Source organism: Sebastes fasciatus, chromosome 20 (assembly GCF_043250625.1).
Source record: "Sebastes fasciatus isolate fSebFas1 chromosome 20, fSebFas1.pri, whole genome shotgun sequence".
In the NCBI taxonomy this organism is placed as follows: Eukaryota; Metazoa; Chordata; class Actinopteri; order Perciformes; family Sebastidae; genus Sebastes; species Sebastes fasciatus.
This window is the reverse complement of record NC_133814.1, coordinates 9,168,566-9,184,020: the sequence shown is the minus strand read 5'-3', so window position 1 is coordinate 9,184,020 and position 15,455 is coordinate 9,168,566. Positions and strand designations below refer to the sequence as shown.

General features: G+C 38.3%; 2 protein-coding genes and 1 long non-coding RNA gene across 3 annotated transcripts in view; 2 read left to right on the top strand and 1 right to left on the bottom strand.

Annotated features, from left to right (window-relative positions):
- jmjd1cb (jumonji domain containing 1Cb) overlaps positions 1-4,460 on the bottom strand; it is a 125,566-nt gene extending 121,106 nt beyond the window's left edge. The window contains exon 1 of the mRNA XM_074620255.1: positions 4,023-4,460. Coding sequence (XP_074476356.1) covers positions 4,023-4,178 — 156 coding nt within the window. The 5' untranslated portion in view covers positions 4,179-4,460. The remainder of the gene's footprint in view (positions 1-4,022) is intronic.
- The window catches only part of LOC141758653 (uncharacterized), a 209,563-nt gene that overhangs the window by 150,572 nt on the left and 43,536 nt on the right, over positions 1-15,455 (top strand). The gene's annotated exons all lie outside the window — the stretch shown is intronic.
- Positions 14,423-15,455, top strand: part of reep3b (receptor accessory protein 3b) — a 44,569-nt gene continuing 43,536 nt past the window's right edge. The window contains exon 1 of the mRNA XM_074620259.1: positions 14,423-14,781. Within this exon, the coding sequence (XP_074476360.1) occupies positions 14,750-14,781 (32 nt within the window). The 5' untranslated portion in view covers positions 14,423-14,749. The remainder of the gene's footprint in view (positions 14,782-15,455) is intronic.

The window sequence follows — 15,455 nt, the reverse complement described above, 5'->3', positions numbered from 1 at the left end:
GACTCTAACCCTGTACACATACTATTTGTTCAGTATCTTTAATAAGCAGCATTAAGATATGAAAACAAAAACCAGCTCTGAGCCTCAACCTACTGTTGCGTCACATCAAGATACATTATCATATTTACTCATTATTATGAGCTCCTTGTGTAATATGGACTGAGAGTTAGACTGTGAAGCTGTGCATTTAAAGCCGGCTACTAAGCAGATCGTATATCCCAAATTAATACATGGTTGATACAAATAGTTATTACTACAGTGACTCTGGATAACATACAGTACACTGCTTTTACTGTCATTATATATCCTTATATACCCCATCGGTTCAAAGACAGTCTAACTGATCTAATCTACTGCTAGGCTAACCACAAATACACAGTTAAATATCTTTAATTAGCTGACATAATAACAATAATAGCCTACAAATTAGAGCTATCATAGCTTTACTTATAAAGTGAAAAATGTCATCATCAAATCATGTTGGACAAGGATTGCAACTAATGCTGTCATAATCGATAAATATGCAGATTATTTTCTCATTCATTATGAGTAATGTCATCTTTAACAGGTGGAGAGCACTCAAGGCAACGAGACCTCAAAAGGTTTGTGAGCTAACAACTGCACGGTGTGTTCAGTTAATTGTGTATAACCAAGAAATTAAATGTTATTGTCTTAAAAAGCTGCCCAACAGATTTTAGATATTTGGTGCTTAATGGCTGGTAATCTCACACTGATCTCTATATCAATTTATACGCTATTCATACATATTGAATCATTGACTAAAATTGCATTATTGCTCTACTAAGATATATAGCTATGAACTAGGGATGTCACAGGGAGGAAATTTCCCAACCAGTTAATAAACTTGTGACAACATCAGTGTTACCGATTACACCGGACATTTTCCAAAAAAGACGACGCTCGATATATGCAGAGCGCTTACTTTAATCTTTAAACTTGGATGGCTGTGTGTCTGGCCTCTCCGGTCAAGCTTTTGCTGCGGGGCCACAGGTTTCTCCCCGGCACTGCTGATCTGCGCACACCAGCTATGAACGTTCTTCCCTCGGCACTGCGATTGCCTCGTTAACATTATGCTTCTATTTAAAATCCGAAATATTGCCAAATAAGCGCTTTTGCTTTAAACTTTGACACCAAATCCTCCGCCATCGTCTTGTTTGTCAACTCTCTCACCCTGTCTGTGTGAAATATGACCGTTGCTACTCTGTGCTGAGACTCCGGGAGCAGAAACTTTCATTTTCAGTTTGTAGCGTCTGTCGTCCGACTATGTATTGATAATACGCTAATATGCAAAAATGAACTAAATGGATTTTATTGCTATAAAAAAAGGTAAACGACAGTGAGGGCGGTGGGCAAGTAATGCAATCGGTGTGTGCCCGAACACCGTGTAACACCGGTAACACCGACTACCACAGCAAGCATACTATGAACCAATAAGCCGATGCTAACCCAGTATACTCCTGCATGCTGGCCTATCTGACCACATCCACTTGACAAATGCCTGACAGCTTGGCTTGACACACTTCTTCTAATCTAATCTCCAATCCTTCTCCACTGTATTCACTCAGCTAGTTAAGCTCCCTGCTAATGAGACTGTGCCCCATTGTATGGAATTAAACCAGAACACTACTCACTGCCTAAATCACATCACACACAAGGACCAATTCTACAAGGGAATTAGGGAGCTGGGAGCATGTTTGTTGGGCGATATAAACAAGTACATGCGATATGCGGCGTAGATGAGGGGAGCATGCAATTACACATGAGAGAAGTGTTTAGCTTTGACATTGTAATCGATTCATAGAATTATGTCACCTCACTGTTCCAGTCAGGAATAGAAAGATGGAAACACATGAGTGGAGTGCAGGATAACAAAGCTATGAAGCATGGGATTTATCTACTGTCTACATCACATAGGAATCACTATGAGCGGTAGGGCTGCACGACTTTGAAAAAATATCTAATTGCGATTACTTTGACTGATATTGCAATTGCGATATGATTCGTGATAATTTTTACATCATTATTCTCATTTTCAGTGAAAAATATACTAAAATGATTGCGTGAGATGTTCTCTTAAGTCTGTAGAATATGATGTGCAGGCCACGACATCTCTGCAGCACCAACATATTTAATTTAAAAAAAAGGTATTTTGACACACATTTTGCCTTTAACAAATATTGCAATTTTAACAAATACTGCGATTTGAAAATTGCAGTAGGCCATATTGCGATTTCGATAAAAATGTTGATTAATTGTGCAGCCCTAATTAGTGGTCAACGACATTAGAGATTGACCTGTGCATGTATGCTTTAAAAAACATATATAGACACAAGGAACTGGACTACCGTCGATGACTCTCAAATTAAATCACACAAAGAATAACCCTATCAGAGATATATATGACCATTATATGACAATAATGGATGGACGATGTAATATCTGATGACTTCAAGAAATAGCAAATGTGTACATCACATCAAAATTATCAAATGAGAGAGCTGTGCTGGGGTTTGGCCAGTAATCTGCACAGGCAGATAGAAGGATTCAGTGAACAAAAGAAAACGGGGAACAGGCACACTGTACAGTGAGACACAGTACTGTGGATTTGCCAGCCAAGGGCTTGTCAGTGCACATTTTTCATTGTTTGCTGGTTTTGGCATGTTTACCCATTATGAAAATAGCTCTTTCTTAAAAAGAAGGGGGGAAATTCAGACCAATTTATTGCCCAGATTTTCACCATTCCCTGCCTACACAGTATTAGGAAAAGCAATAATTACAAGCAGGAAATATATCCTTAAAGCTCCACAAGTGACAACATGGAGTTGTCTTGACAATATTTTTACATGAAGACAAACTGCCCATTGTTCAGCCCTGCAGCAAGTATGTTTTTACAAGTCCTAGCATTCCTGTATCCAAGTCGGAGTATGTGTTGTCCACCAGAAAGGCAGACAGGGGGCTTTATGGTCGATTATCACGCTCAAATAACGAGGATTGTGACCAATAACCACGAGATAATAAGGGATTAGCCCAACGTGAAGGGCTTGTAACGCGGGTAAATCTAGAAAAGCTAACCATACCTCCTCGTCCTGTCAGCTGATTTGCAGTATACAGCAGATTAAAGCTGCTCGGGACTCACATTCCTACACATGCTTTTACAGCATCTCTCAGAGGACAACACCAGTTCAAATCCAATGTGTCTCTCCATGACATATTGATTATTTTGATATTAATACATTAAATGGCTTGAAAATACAGTTACTTACACGGAGGTGGTTTAACCATTCTTAGCACATATGAAGACATGATGGCAACAGTGAATGGCTCATGACTGAGAAAAATGGATCAGTAATTTTAGTATTATTTTCTTTAGTTTAGCCCCCATGCATCGGCTCAAAGGCAGTCTGACTGATCTAATCTACTGCCAGGCTAACCACAAAAATACACAATTAGCTGACATAATAACAATAATAGCCTACAAATTAAGAGCTATCATAGCTTTACTTATAAAGTGGAAAAATGTCATCATCAAATCAAGTTAGACTAGGATTGTCTCAAGAGGACAGTTCAACTCCAATGTGTCTCTCCATGACATATTGATTTTTTTTTTTATATTAACATTAAATGGCTTGAATACAGCTACTTACACTGAGGTGGTTTAACAAGTCTTAATACATATGAAGAGCAGTAAAATAGCTCATGACTGAGAGAAGAGTGGAGGTTTTTGTTGTAAATAAGCAGAGTGTCTTGGCTGTCCATAATAACCCCCCTACTGCTAGTCTGCCTCTCATTAACTTGCAAAGCTAAGTGGTGAAATAACTAGTCAAACTCACACACATATTTGTGATAAATATCAGTGATGATAACTGAGAGAGAAAGCCACAGGATAATGTCCCAACATCGCCTCGTTGGCTAGCAACCAACCACAGAGATTTTGCTCCCATTTGCTTTGCATGTAACAGACCCAACAGAAGAGGTAGGACAAAGTCAGCGTTTTGCCTTACCGTGAGGTCGGGATTGTCGCTGTCCAGATGGTTAACGGCTCGTATGACTCCGGACCTCCACGGCCACCGAGCGAGGTTGCCGGTTTCAGGCGGCTCGTCTCCGGCGACACAGAGGAACCGCTTCCCGACCAGCTCCGGCCGAGCCTCGACTGCCATGGCTGGCTCCTTCTGTGCTGGTCAAAAAACACCCCTCCTCCTCCTCCTCCTCGATAAAACTTCCCCACAACAACGACGCCCTTACAGACCTGTCATTTAACCCAGTTTCTAAAAGGAGTCCAACGGGAAGAAAGAAAATAAAAGTTATTTCGTTGCAAAAACGGTGAAAAACCGACCCGGGGGATTTAAATGTGTTAGCAGTCTCCACCCGCTCGAGCGTCAGTCTCTCCTTTTCTCTCTCTCTCAACGGTGGAACACTGAACCGCATCACCGCCGCACATCCATACGTGTGTTTCTCCGCTGGGATCCCAAGGCATTCACACAGCGCCGCAGCACCGGTTGTGTCCCTCCGCTCAATTGAACCCTATCGGTACTATTTTCGCAAAACTACTCCTATAAAACTGCTCCCTACTTGTAAGAACTGCCACGACTACTACTACTGTTAGCACCAAGTGCAGACAACTTCTGCTTCTGCACTGTAATAGCACTATAGTTCGTTCTACTGCTGCTATTGCTGAACTACTGTTATAGACAGCACCAGCAGCAGTCATGTAGGCTATAAATCACAGGCTAGGAAGAAATCACTATGGCAGTGTGGTTTTGTTTGTGAGTTCAGCTAACCTTTTTTAATATAATTTATAATGTAATAGAATGCAAAAGGCATGTGGCATTTATTGTATATTCTAATATTATATATTATATATATATATATATATATATATATATATATATATATATATATATATATATATATATATATATATATATATATACTGTATATATTATATATTATTATATTATACATATATTATATTATATTATATTATATTATATATATATATATATAATATTATATTATATTATATTATGTATATTATACATATTATAATCCTTATTTGTAAAAAAAAAAAACTACTCCTATAACTGCTCATACTTGTAGAACTGCCACGACTGCTACTACTGTTAGCACCAAGTGTAGACAACTTCTGCTTTTGCACTGTAATAGCACTATAGTTCGTTCTGGTGCTACTGCTGCTATTACTGAACTACTGTTATAAACAACAGCAGTAGCAGTCATGTATAGGCTATAAATCACAGGCTATAGGAATAAATCACACCAGAACTTTTTTAATATAATTTATAATGTAATAGAATGCATAAGACATGTGGCATTTATTGTATATTCTAATATTTATTGTATATTCTAATATTATATATATTATATATTATATAATAATATATAATGTATTATTATATTATATATATTATATTATATATATTATATTATTATTATATTATTATAATATATTATATATATTATAATCCTTATTTTTAAATTTATTGGTATAAATCTAGTAGCCTACAGTTCCAGACAACAAAGTGCCACTCATAAAAATAAACTGCAGCAGGTCCTCCAATCGACTATACCTGTGCCTGTAATTAGTTTAATACATGGTTTTATTTGTCTTTGTCTGTTTATTATTTAGCGCTGGTTTGAAGTCTGTTGAATCCTCTTTTATTTCAGTTGCAGCTCGCAAAAACTACTCCTATAACTGCTCCTTACTTGTAGAACTGCCACGACTACTACTACTGTTAGCACCAAGTGTAGGCAACTTCTGCTTTTGCACTGTAATAGCACTACTACTATAGTTCGTTCTACTGCGGCTATTACTGAACTACTGTTATAAACAACAGCAGCAGCAGCAGTCATGTAGGCTATAAATCACAGGCTATAGGAACAAATCACACCAGAACTATTGCAGTGTGGCTTTGTTTGTGAGTTCAGCTAACCTTTTTTAATATAATTTATAAAGTAATGGAATGCATAAGGCATGTGGCATTTATTGTATATTCTAATATTCTAATGTTTATTGTATATTCTAATATTCTATATTATATAATAGTATCTTATATTATATATGATATATTATATTATATATATATTATATTATTATTATTATATTATTATATTATATATATTATAAGCCTTATTTCTAAAATTATTGGTATCTAGTAGCCTACAGTTCCAGAAACAAAGTGCCACTCATAAAAATAAACTGCAGCAGGACCTCCAATCGACTTTACCTGTGCCTGTAATTAGTTTAGTACATTGTTTTATTTGTCTTTGTCTGTTTATTATTTAGCGCTGGTTTGAAGTCTGTTTAATCCTCTTTTATTTCAGTTGCAGCTTTATGTCTTACTTCTAATTGCAACAAGTGTCACAGTACCGCTTCAATTGTGTCCTGTGTACACAGGGCACCTATGCAAAAGAGTGTTTACAACCCTCATTGGACCACCTTGTGCAAATAACAGTTGCATGAATGAAATGAATGAATAACTTACATGTAAGGAAGTAAGGGGGAGTGGATGGTGGTGTTTAAAGGACCACACCAGTGGTTTAGCATGTCCTATTCACTACAAATCATATACACTGTTCTAGGCATCCGATGTTTTCCATTATTTTCTGTATAGTATGAAATTTAACTAAAGGTACAATTGATAACATTGATAACATTCAGCCACTAGATGTCGCATTCTCCCTCTCTCGTTCCATTGCATTCACTTCACAACAAATGGTTGCCAGTCCGTTGCACAACCTGCATATTTTATGGTCGAGTGGAACGACTGAGACCGACAGTCATGCCACGTAAGAATTTTTGGTGGGAGAGTAGAAGTCATTTTGTAAAAACAGTCTTTCCATTATTCACCAAATCTAATTCAGTCGTCCAACCACTTCTAAATCCCCTCTGATGCGCATCTTTGTTATATATTGTTTCAGGGAACTACAATGGAAACCACCGGGGATCCTTGCACGCTTACCCGGTAGCGGCAAGGAGGGAGACGGGCACCAGTCTGCAGGTACCGAGGAGCCGGTCGGCAAAGTTCCACTTTTGGGTGTAATAAAGTGACCACGTGATACCAACGACGTTATACTATTGGCTCTTAAGCCTTGTTAAAAGTGGGAACCGAACGTCAGATATCCTCCACAGATATAAACAAAACATTCATTTTGGACCCGTAAAATTGTTTTAAATGATTAATTCACAGTCATAATAATTTATTTGAAGAAAAGACATATTCTTATCTCGCACCTTTCTAAAAGCTCTGTGAATGTATTTTATTTTTTATTTTTTTAAATGATTCGTTGACATAAAAATGTTATCAATACAACCTTTAACTAACGGACTCTTGAAACTTTACTTGTGTAATCCATAACAGGGAACATCAAGTCTGCATTAATGTTAGAGCTACATCTGTTTGAGGGAAAGCATTGCACATTTTGTCAATCTGCACTACTACATGCATTATTGGATTAAACAACTCAAGCAAGTGCAATATTGAAATGAATGGAAACACATTGCTTACTCGAACAGAAGAAAGAATACATCCATCATTTTAAAAATGTATAGCATGCATTGAAGAATGGTCTGCAAAAATGTGAAGTTACAATATTTGTAGTTAAAATTAGAAAACACGCTAGTATTAAGGGATGTATATTTATATTTTAACAGCTGGGTTTATATATATATATACAGTAAATATATATGGAAGTGACTGATTTGAGCTTTCGACACGATTGATCACTCTTCTCCTGCACCGTCAACACCTAAATTGGTCTTAAATCTCTTCTTAAAACTTCTAAATCTTTTATAGGAGAACATTTATGAATATTTAATATGTTTATGGTTTTATCATCCCACTCTTTCCATTTGACATTCTTTATCCCGCTGTGTTTTATGATCACTGTGTTGTTTTTTATTTGTTTTGTTTGTTATCTGCTGTTATTTTTCTGGAAAGCACTTTGTAACCTTATTACTATAAGAAAAGTGCAATATAAATAACATTTCTTATTATTATTTATCATTCCTTTCATTATAATCTGCTGTTTATATATGTATTTCACTCCTCTTTAATCTTGCTCTATTCTATCTGAACATTTCATTCCGTATTTGAAATGCAACTGACATGTTTGGTCTCTTTCTCTCAGTGTGGATTTACTAGTTTGCATTGTCTTACTCCTTTACAGCCTTAGACAGAGAGAGAATTGGTGAAGGAGAATATAAGGCAGAGGAACAGAAGGAGAACAAGAGAGGGAAGGTTTGTGTGTGTGTGTCTGTGGCTCTATGGAGGATTGCATGCTTGTGTGCTTTTGCTCGTGTGTGCAGAGTGTAGGGCTCTTAAGGACAGTATTGAGGTTTGTGTGTGTGAAGCGCGAAGAAAGCAAACAGCCTGGAGCGACCTCATGGGCAGGATGCAAGAGGGGAAGAGAAAGAAAGAGAAAGATGGGAATGATGGAGGGAGAGAAGCAGGGGAAGGCGAGTAGAGAAACTGTAAAAAGAGGATAGATGCTGAAGAAACACAGTCACGCTGAATGCACATGAGACAAAGAGGAAAGAAAAAGAAAAGGGTAGGTGGATCATTGTGTTGGAGTAACAAATGAGACAATTGAAAGGAAAAAGCACCATGAAGAAGTGAGATTAACATTTTCTTTTCTCTTCACATACTGTGTCATGTTTAGTTAAACAGGTGTAGTACTGCAAAAAAAACAGACATTGTGGTTTTAGCTAGTGTTATTTCTTTCAACAACAGCTGGGCAACTTGATGGCTTTATAGTTGTAAGAAAGTATATTTTTTCACTTTTGACAGATCTAAGATAGCAGATACCTCCTGCTTGCAGTCTTTTCTATTAAGCCAGGTTGAATTCCAGGCCTTAAAAGCATGAAATTGATAACACCGTTCAAATCTGACTCATGGCTAAAATGGCAAAAAAAAAAAAAGATATACTGTAGTATATATATATAAAATATATAAGTCATATATGATGGAATATTTGTGTTGTTTAAAGGTACAGTTTTGTAGGATTTGGCGATATCTAGTGTGGTGGTTGCAGATTGCAACCAACTAAGTACCCCTCCACTCACTCCTCCCTTTCTCGCTCAGAGGCCATTCTCACCATAATAACACTACTTTAAAAGCAGCGGAAGTTAGACGTTGGTTGATGGTACCACGGTTTTGCACTCTGACTCTGGCTGACTTGCTGCAGTTTCACAAGAGTGTCAGAGAACTATGGTGGCCTTCAGGTAATGTAAAAATGCAAAAGGCACTTGCTAGAGCCAGTATTTGGTTTGTCCATTCTGGGGCATAGACGTTATATAAAGATGGACGACATGACAGCTCCCCAAAAGTGAAGCCAAAACAACTCGATCGCCTCCTGGTGGCTGGTTGCAGTATAGGTCATAAAGCCCACCTACTCCATGTTAGTGGATGGGACATGGGCCAAACTAAAAAGTCAAAGTACACGTCAAAGACATTTTTTCCCATAGGTGGTTTCTGTCATTTTAGTTAGTTCTTATCATGCTGATTTATGTTCAAGTGTTACTTTTTCTGATAAGTTGGGTTTTAATTAGTTATTTTGATGCTATAAAAAGGGGGTGAGACGTCATGATCGGCAGCTGTGAGTCTCTCTCGCTGACAAGCTGTGGCCGTGCTCGGGTCGCGATTGGTTCGGGCCGGTCGTTTATCGTTACATACAGTCTCTGGTTCTGGGCTACTGTAGAAACATGGCGGAGCAACATGGTGGACTCTGTAAAAGGGATGCCCTATGGTTCCCTATGTAGATATGAAGGGCTCATTCTAAGCTAACGAAAACACAAGGATTCTTAGTTTCAGGTGATTATACACTAATGAAAACATATGAATATTATATTCCATTTCTGCTAAGAGATCCCCCGAAATGTTACACACTGTTCCTTTAAAGGAATTGTACAACATTTCTATATCAGTGGATATCAGTTTCATGTCTGCTGTTAAGTACAGAGCTGGAGAAAGGACATGGTTAGCCTCGCTTAGCATAAAGACTGGAAGCAGGGGGAAAAAAGCTAGCCTGGCTCTAACACTTCTACAGCTCACTAATTAAACATGTTGTACCTTGCTTGTTTAATGTGTACAGAAATGTAAAAAGGACACTTTTCCCTGTGCATTGAACATCTGTACAAGTTGGAAATTGGAGTGAATAATTTGTGTTTGGCCAGCTGACATCTGTACAGTGACTATACATTGGCTGTGTGTGGTGAATAAACACACACAGCAAAGTCTGGTTGTCAAATTTGTAAGAACATTGGTAGAGTGAGGTGGAAAGTCGCACCTTAATGCATTTGAAAACAGTTAAAGCTCCTCCCTCAATCTGACCTGGGGACACTAAGACACAGCGAATAGGCTAAAACAACACACAGACTGCATTGGCATTGTCTCATTTATAAACAATTATTTTAAACATTAATAAGACAAAAAAAATGTGCTCAAATCATAACATGGCAAACTGCAGCCCAACAGGCAACAACAGCTGTCAGTGTGTCAGTGTGCTGACTTGACTATGACTTGCCCCAAACTGCATGTGATTATCATAAAGTGGGCATGTCTGTAAAGGGGAGACTCGTGGGTACCCATAGAACCCATTTTCATTCACATATCTTGAGGTCAGAGGTCAAGGGACCCCTTTTGAAAATGGCCATGACAGTTTTTTCTCTCCAAAATTTAGCGTAAATTTGGAGCGTTATTTAACCTCCTTCCAAGCTAGCATGACATGGTTGGTACCAATGGATTCCTTTGGTTTTTCTAGTCTCATACGATACCAGTATCTTCACTCTAGCTTTAAGCTTTGAACATGCTATGATTAAAAATCTCAAGTTGTGTTAATGTATTATTACCGCGTTCACTTTGACAACCATTATATTTATATATATACAATGCACTGCTTGATTGAATGCCCTGCAGCAAAAGTGTCATACCTAATATAACTTGGTTTTTACCAATGGCTGAAGATTCTGACTGCATTTTGCAGCTGTGTGTGACATTATACAGTACTGTGAGGTTAGCAAGTGAAGCCGCTGGATGCTCGGTGTGGAGGTGTTTTCTATTCAGCTGTGATCCTGGTGCTGATGCTGTCCCAGACAGGCAGTGTGACCAGAGAGGCTCCACTGGGAATCTCCCTCACACTGCTGCACACTGCAGCAGCCTCCTTCATGAATAACAAGTAGCTATAGGAACGCAACCCCCCTCCTCCCCTATACGCACATACATGCATCAAATGTACACAAAACGCACACATATCCGCATGTGGTCACAATCATGCACATCATGCAAATATATAAAGGCACGAGCTCATAGCCGCTGCACACATACAAGCTTGCACACACATGTTTATGTGCTCAGATATCACTATCTACACACACAGATAGACATGCACACACAAAGAGACAGGCATGCTGAAGCTCACAGATGGGGATTGTGTCTGCCAAGTGCTGTGTATGGAAAACTGTAATGAATATGATTACGACCTAAAGACTGGTGTGGTTTACACAATGAGGAAGACAAAGGCAGTCCGCTGCATTGCATGTATATCAGGTATTCAGTCGGTTGTCTTTTCCAAAGCCACTTACTTTAAGTGCAAACACTAGAATAAATAAATATAATCATTTCTTTCTAAACCATTTTCTCATGTAGTATTTTGCTTCAGTACAGTTTACCCGATGTAAAAGTCTTCAAATATTACATATTTTGTCCTTAAAATCGTACATTTGCCTGCATAGTACAGCAATGTAGATAAATGTCAACAATATGGTGAGTATAGGGAATAAATATGAATCCCATGTTAAAGCAGCAGTAGGTAGAATTGGAGCAAATATGATTAAAAAAAAAGTTATTTTTATAAAACGGTCATGTGCGGTCTGTGTCCTCTGGTGTCCTCCAGTGCTCCTAATGGCATCTGCAAGATTTCAGAGACCGGAGGAAAACAACCAATCAGAGCTGATCTGGAGTCTGCCGTCCACCTGCCTTCTATGAGCTGGCTGTCAATCACTCATGAACTCCGACCAAACGGTCAAACTAGGCAGCGCTGATCAAATATGAATCATTATTCTGTTACTGTAATGCCTATTTCTCTCCTCAGATGTTTTCAGAAACATCTTGTAGTGTACTGTGCAGCTGTAAAATGAGAAAGTTTGTGACCTGGCAGCCATGTTGAGATCTGTCAAGGAAATACCAAGCACCGCCCACCAGCCGGAGCACAGCCAATAGGAACACTCTCTCTCTGAAATGACCTGTGATTGGCCAAAGTCTCCCGTCACGAACTACATTTTTTAAAGCCTGAGAACAGAGCCATGAGGAGGTGCAGAAGTCTAGTTTTCTCTCAAAACACTTGAATTACAATATGCTGAAAAGTTGTTATGGAATTTTTGGCCCAATGATGCCAAAAAACATTCTGCCTACTGAAGCTTTAAGTACAGGATAGATGTAAGTATGTGTGATAAATGCATCATACATAGTTAGCAGTGCATATGCCAGTCCTTGCACAATGCACATTTGGAAAAACTTTTAGGATTTTGGTTCTGGGCTGAAAAATTCATGGATCTGTGTTTTATTGAACTGATTTAGATTTATTTGGTCTTTTGAATAACAAAACCTCCAATATGTAGGTTTTCAAAAAAATACTTGCTCCCGCACACACTTTTCTCTGCTTTATTAGTCAACGTTTCGGTCAACAAGGACCTTCATCAGGACATTAAAGATTCTTTAATGATTTCTTTTTTAAAGATTTTTTTGCAAAAGAAGAAGGCAAGAACATATATTTATATATAAACACACATATCTGATGAATATTTATGTCATAAACTGAAAGAATGTTCAGTTTCCTGAACAGTGGAGCAGAGGCCTCCTTAGAGTTGACAAAGTTGCCAGTCTTACAAAGCGTTTTTGCAACAAATACATTTTATGAAGATTCCGTTCACATTTCCGTGCTAGGAAAAAAGTGCCCTCCAACAACAACAACAACAACAACGCTTGGAAAAATCCACTAAACCACCTCATTGCTTCTCACGGATCTTGAACTATTAATTCACACTTTCATATTCTCCCGTCTAGACTATTGTAATTCCCTCTACACCTGCCTCAGTCAATCTGCTTTAAATCGCCTACAGGTGGTTCAAAATGCAGCGGACAGGTTATTAACCAGAACCAGCCGTCGGTGTCACATCACCCCTGTTCTGGCATCCCTCCATTGGGTCCCTGTAAAATTCAGAATCAACTTTAAGATCTTGCTAATTACATTTATGACCTCGCCCCCAGTTACATTTCTGATCTCCTTGTTCTATATTCGACCTGTCGAACATTTCGATCCTCTAATATCCATCCCCCACTCAAACTGAAAAACAAGAGGTGATCGGGCCTTTTCTGTCTTAGCCCCAACTCTCTGGAATCACCTCCCCCCAATCTATTAGAGCTGCTGAATCACCTGACTGTTTTAAGCGGCTTCTAAAAACCCATCTCTATAGGCAAGCCTTTTTATAGGCCTCATCCACATGTGTGTTTGTCTGTTTTTGTTTGATCTGTTTCTCATTGTTTCTGTGTTTCATATTGTAATTTTTCCCTGTTTTCATCATTGTTTTGATGTTTCATTTGTGTGTGAAGCACTTTGTAACGGTGTGTTTGAAAAGGTGCTATATAAATAACTAAAGCTTTACTTACTTACTATTAGGACTTTAAGAAGTTTAAACATGCACTATCTGCCTTTAAACATGCACTATCTACCTTTAAACATGCACTATCTGCAACCATCTTGGACTCTAACCACTGGCGCACTTCACACTTATACATCCTATATACCACTTTATAGACTGCACACATGTACATATTACATTTATTTATTGCACATATTACATTTATTTATTGACGGACTGCATACACTATGTTCACCCATTCACTCTGTATCTTTTATATCTCTATTATTGTTTTTATATTTTTTGTATACCTTTTCCTCTCCTGTGATTCACTCTGTTCGCTGATGTTACTGCTTTGACACCTGAATTTCCCTCCAGGGATTAATAAAGGTTCATCCTATCTTATCTTATCTTATATATATATATATAAACACACATATCTGATGAATATTTATTTATATTTATATTTAACAGTGGAGCAGAGGCCTCCTTAGAGTTTGACAAAGTTGACAGTCTCGTTTATGCAACAAATGAAGTTTATGAAGAATCCACCAAACCACCTCATTGCTTCTCACCCATTGGCTAGAATTCGCCACGAATCTCAGGAGGACCAATCAGAGCGCAGCTCGCTGAGTTTTTAAATCCCTCCGCTTCTGTCAAAACGCAGAAGTCACGTGATCAAACGCGGTCAACAAATCAGAGTTCGCGTTTGTTGTAAACAGACTGAACTGACCAATAGGAGGGGTCGGGAGGTTGTTCTATTTCCGGTTGACGTCACAGTGGCTATCTGAGCACCGTTGTGGTGCCAACAAGAAGTGAAGGAGTAAAGTAGAGAGGAAGGAGGAAACTGGAGGGGATGAGCTACAAAAACACACAGCTATAATTTTGGATATATGTTCCATCGCTTAGCTATGGCTACACAAACAGACCAGACGTTTTACTGAGATGTTGGCTGCTATAAAGAGAGATAATTAGCTGCTCCATCGAAGTTTTAGCTGAAGAAGAAGTTACAGCTAGCCGTCATCACCGGGCTGTTATCTACCACTAACACAGCTCTACACAACAAAGACAGACAACATGGTGTCCTGGATGATCTCGAGAACAGTTGTGTAAGTACCAAGACGTTTAAGAGAACTGCAAGTTAACTAAAGTTGTTGTTTTTGCCTCATGGAGAAAATTAAAGGCATCTGATGAGGGGTGAACTTTGTTAGCTTGCTTGGCTAACCTGTTAGCATCCTAGTTGGCTAAAGTTGTAACCTTTAATTTACTGCTTCATTGCTTTGGAGGACTTTGACGACTTAATAACACTTTCTTTTGTATTATAAATAGTTGTATACATAGCTAACTAAAGCTTTGCTACTGAGATTAAGCTATAAGCTAATGCTAGCATCTTGTTTATGAATCATGGCCCATGCACACTGGTGCTGCTAGTGAGTCACAATATGAACGTTGTTTAAGTATCGATGAGGTGGAGCCGTCCACATGCATGTGTTGAAGGAGTGTCAGGTACTGCTGACATCTTGAAGATATTATTAGCCTAATAGTCCTGCCCAATATAACCTGGTGGCAACCATGACATAGTTATTAGCACAGGAAGAAAGGCGAGTTTAACCTCTAATTTGTTTGGCTTTGCATGGATTTGTTTGCTTACTGGATGGCTAGTTATCTGTTGTCATGTCACTGGAAATCCCTTGTGAATAAAGCAGAAGATCAGAGATTCATATTTAAAACACCTGGAGATGAGGTTACTTTTTGGTAACAAAAAAATATAATTATTTTAATA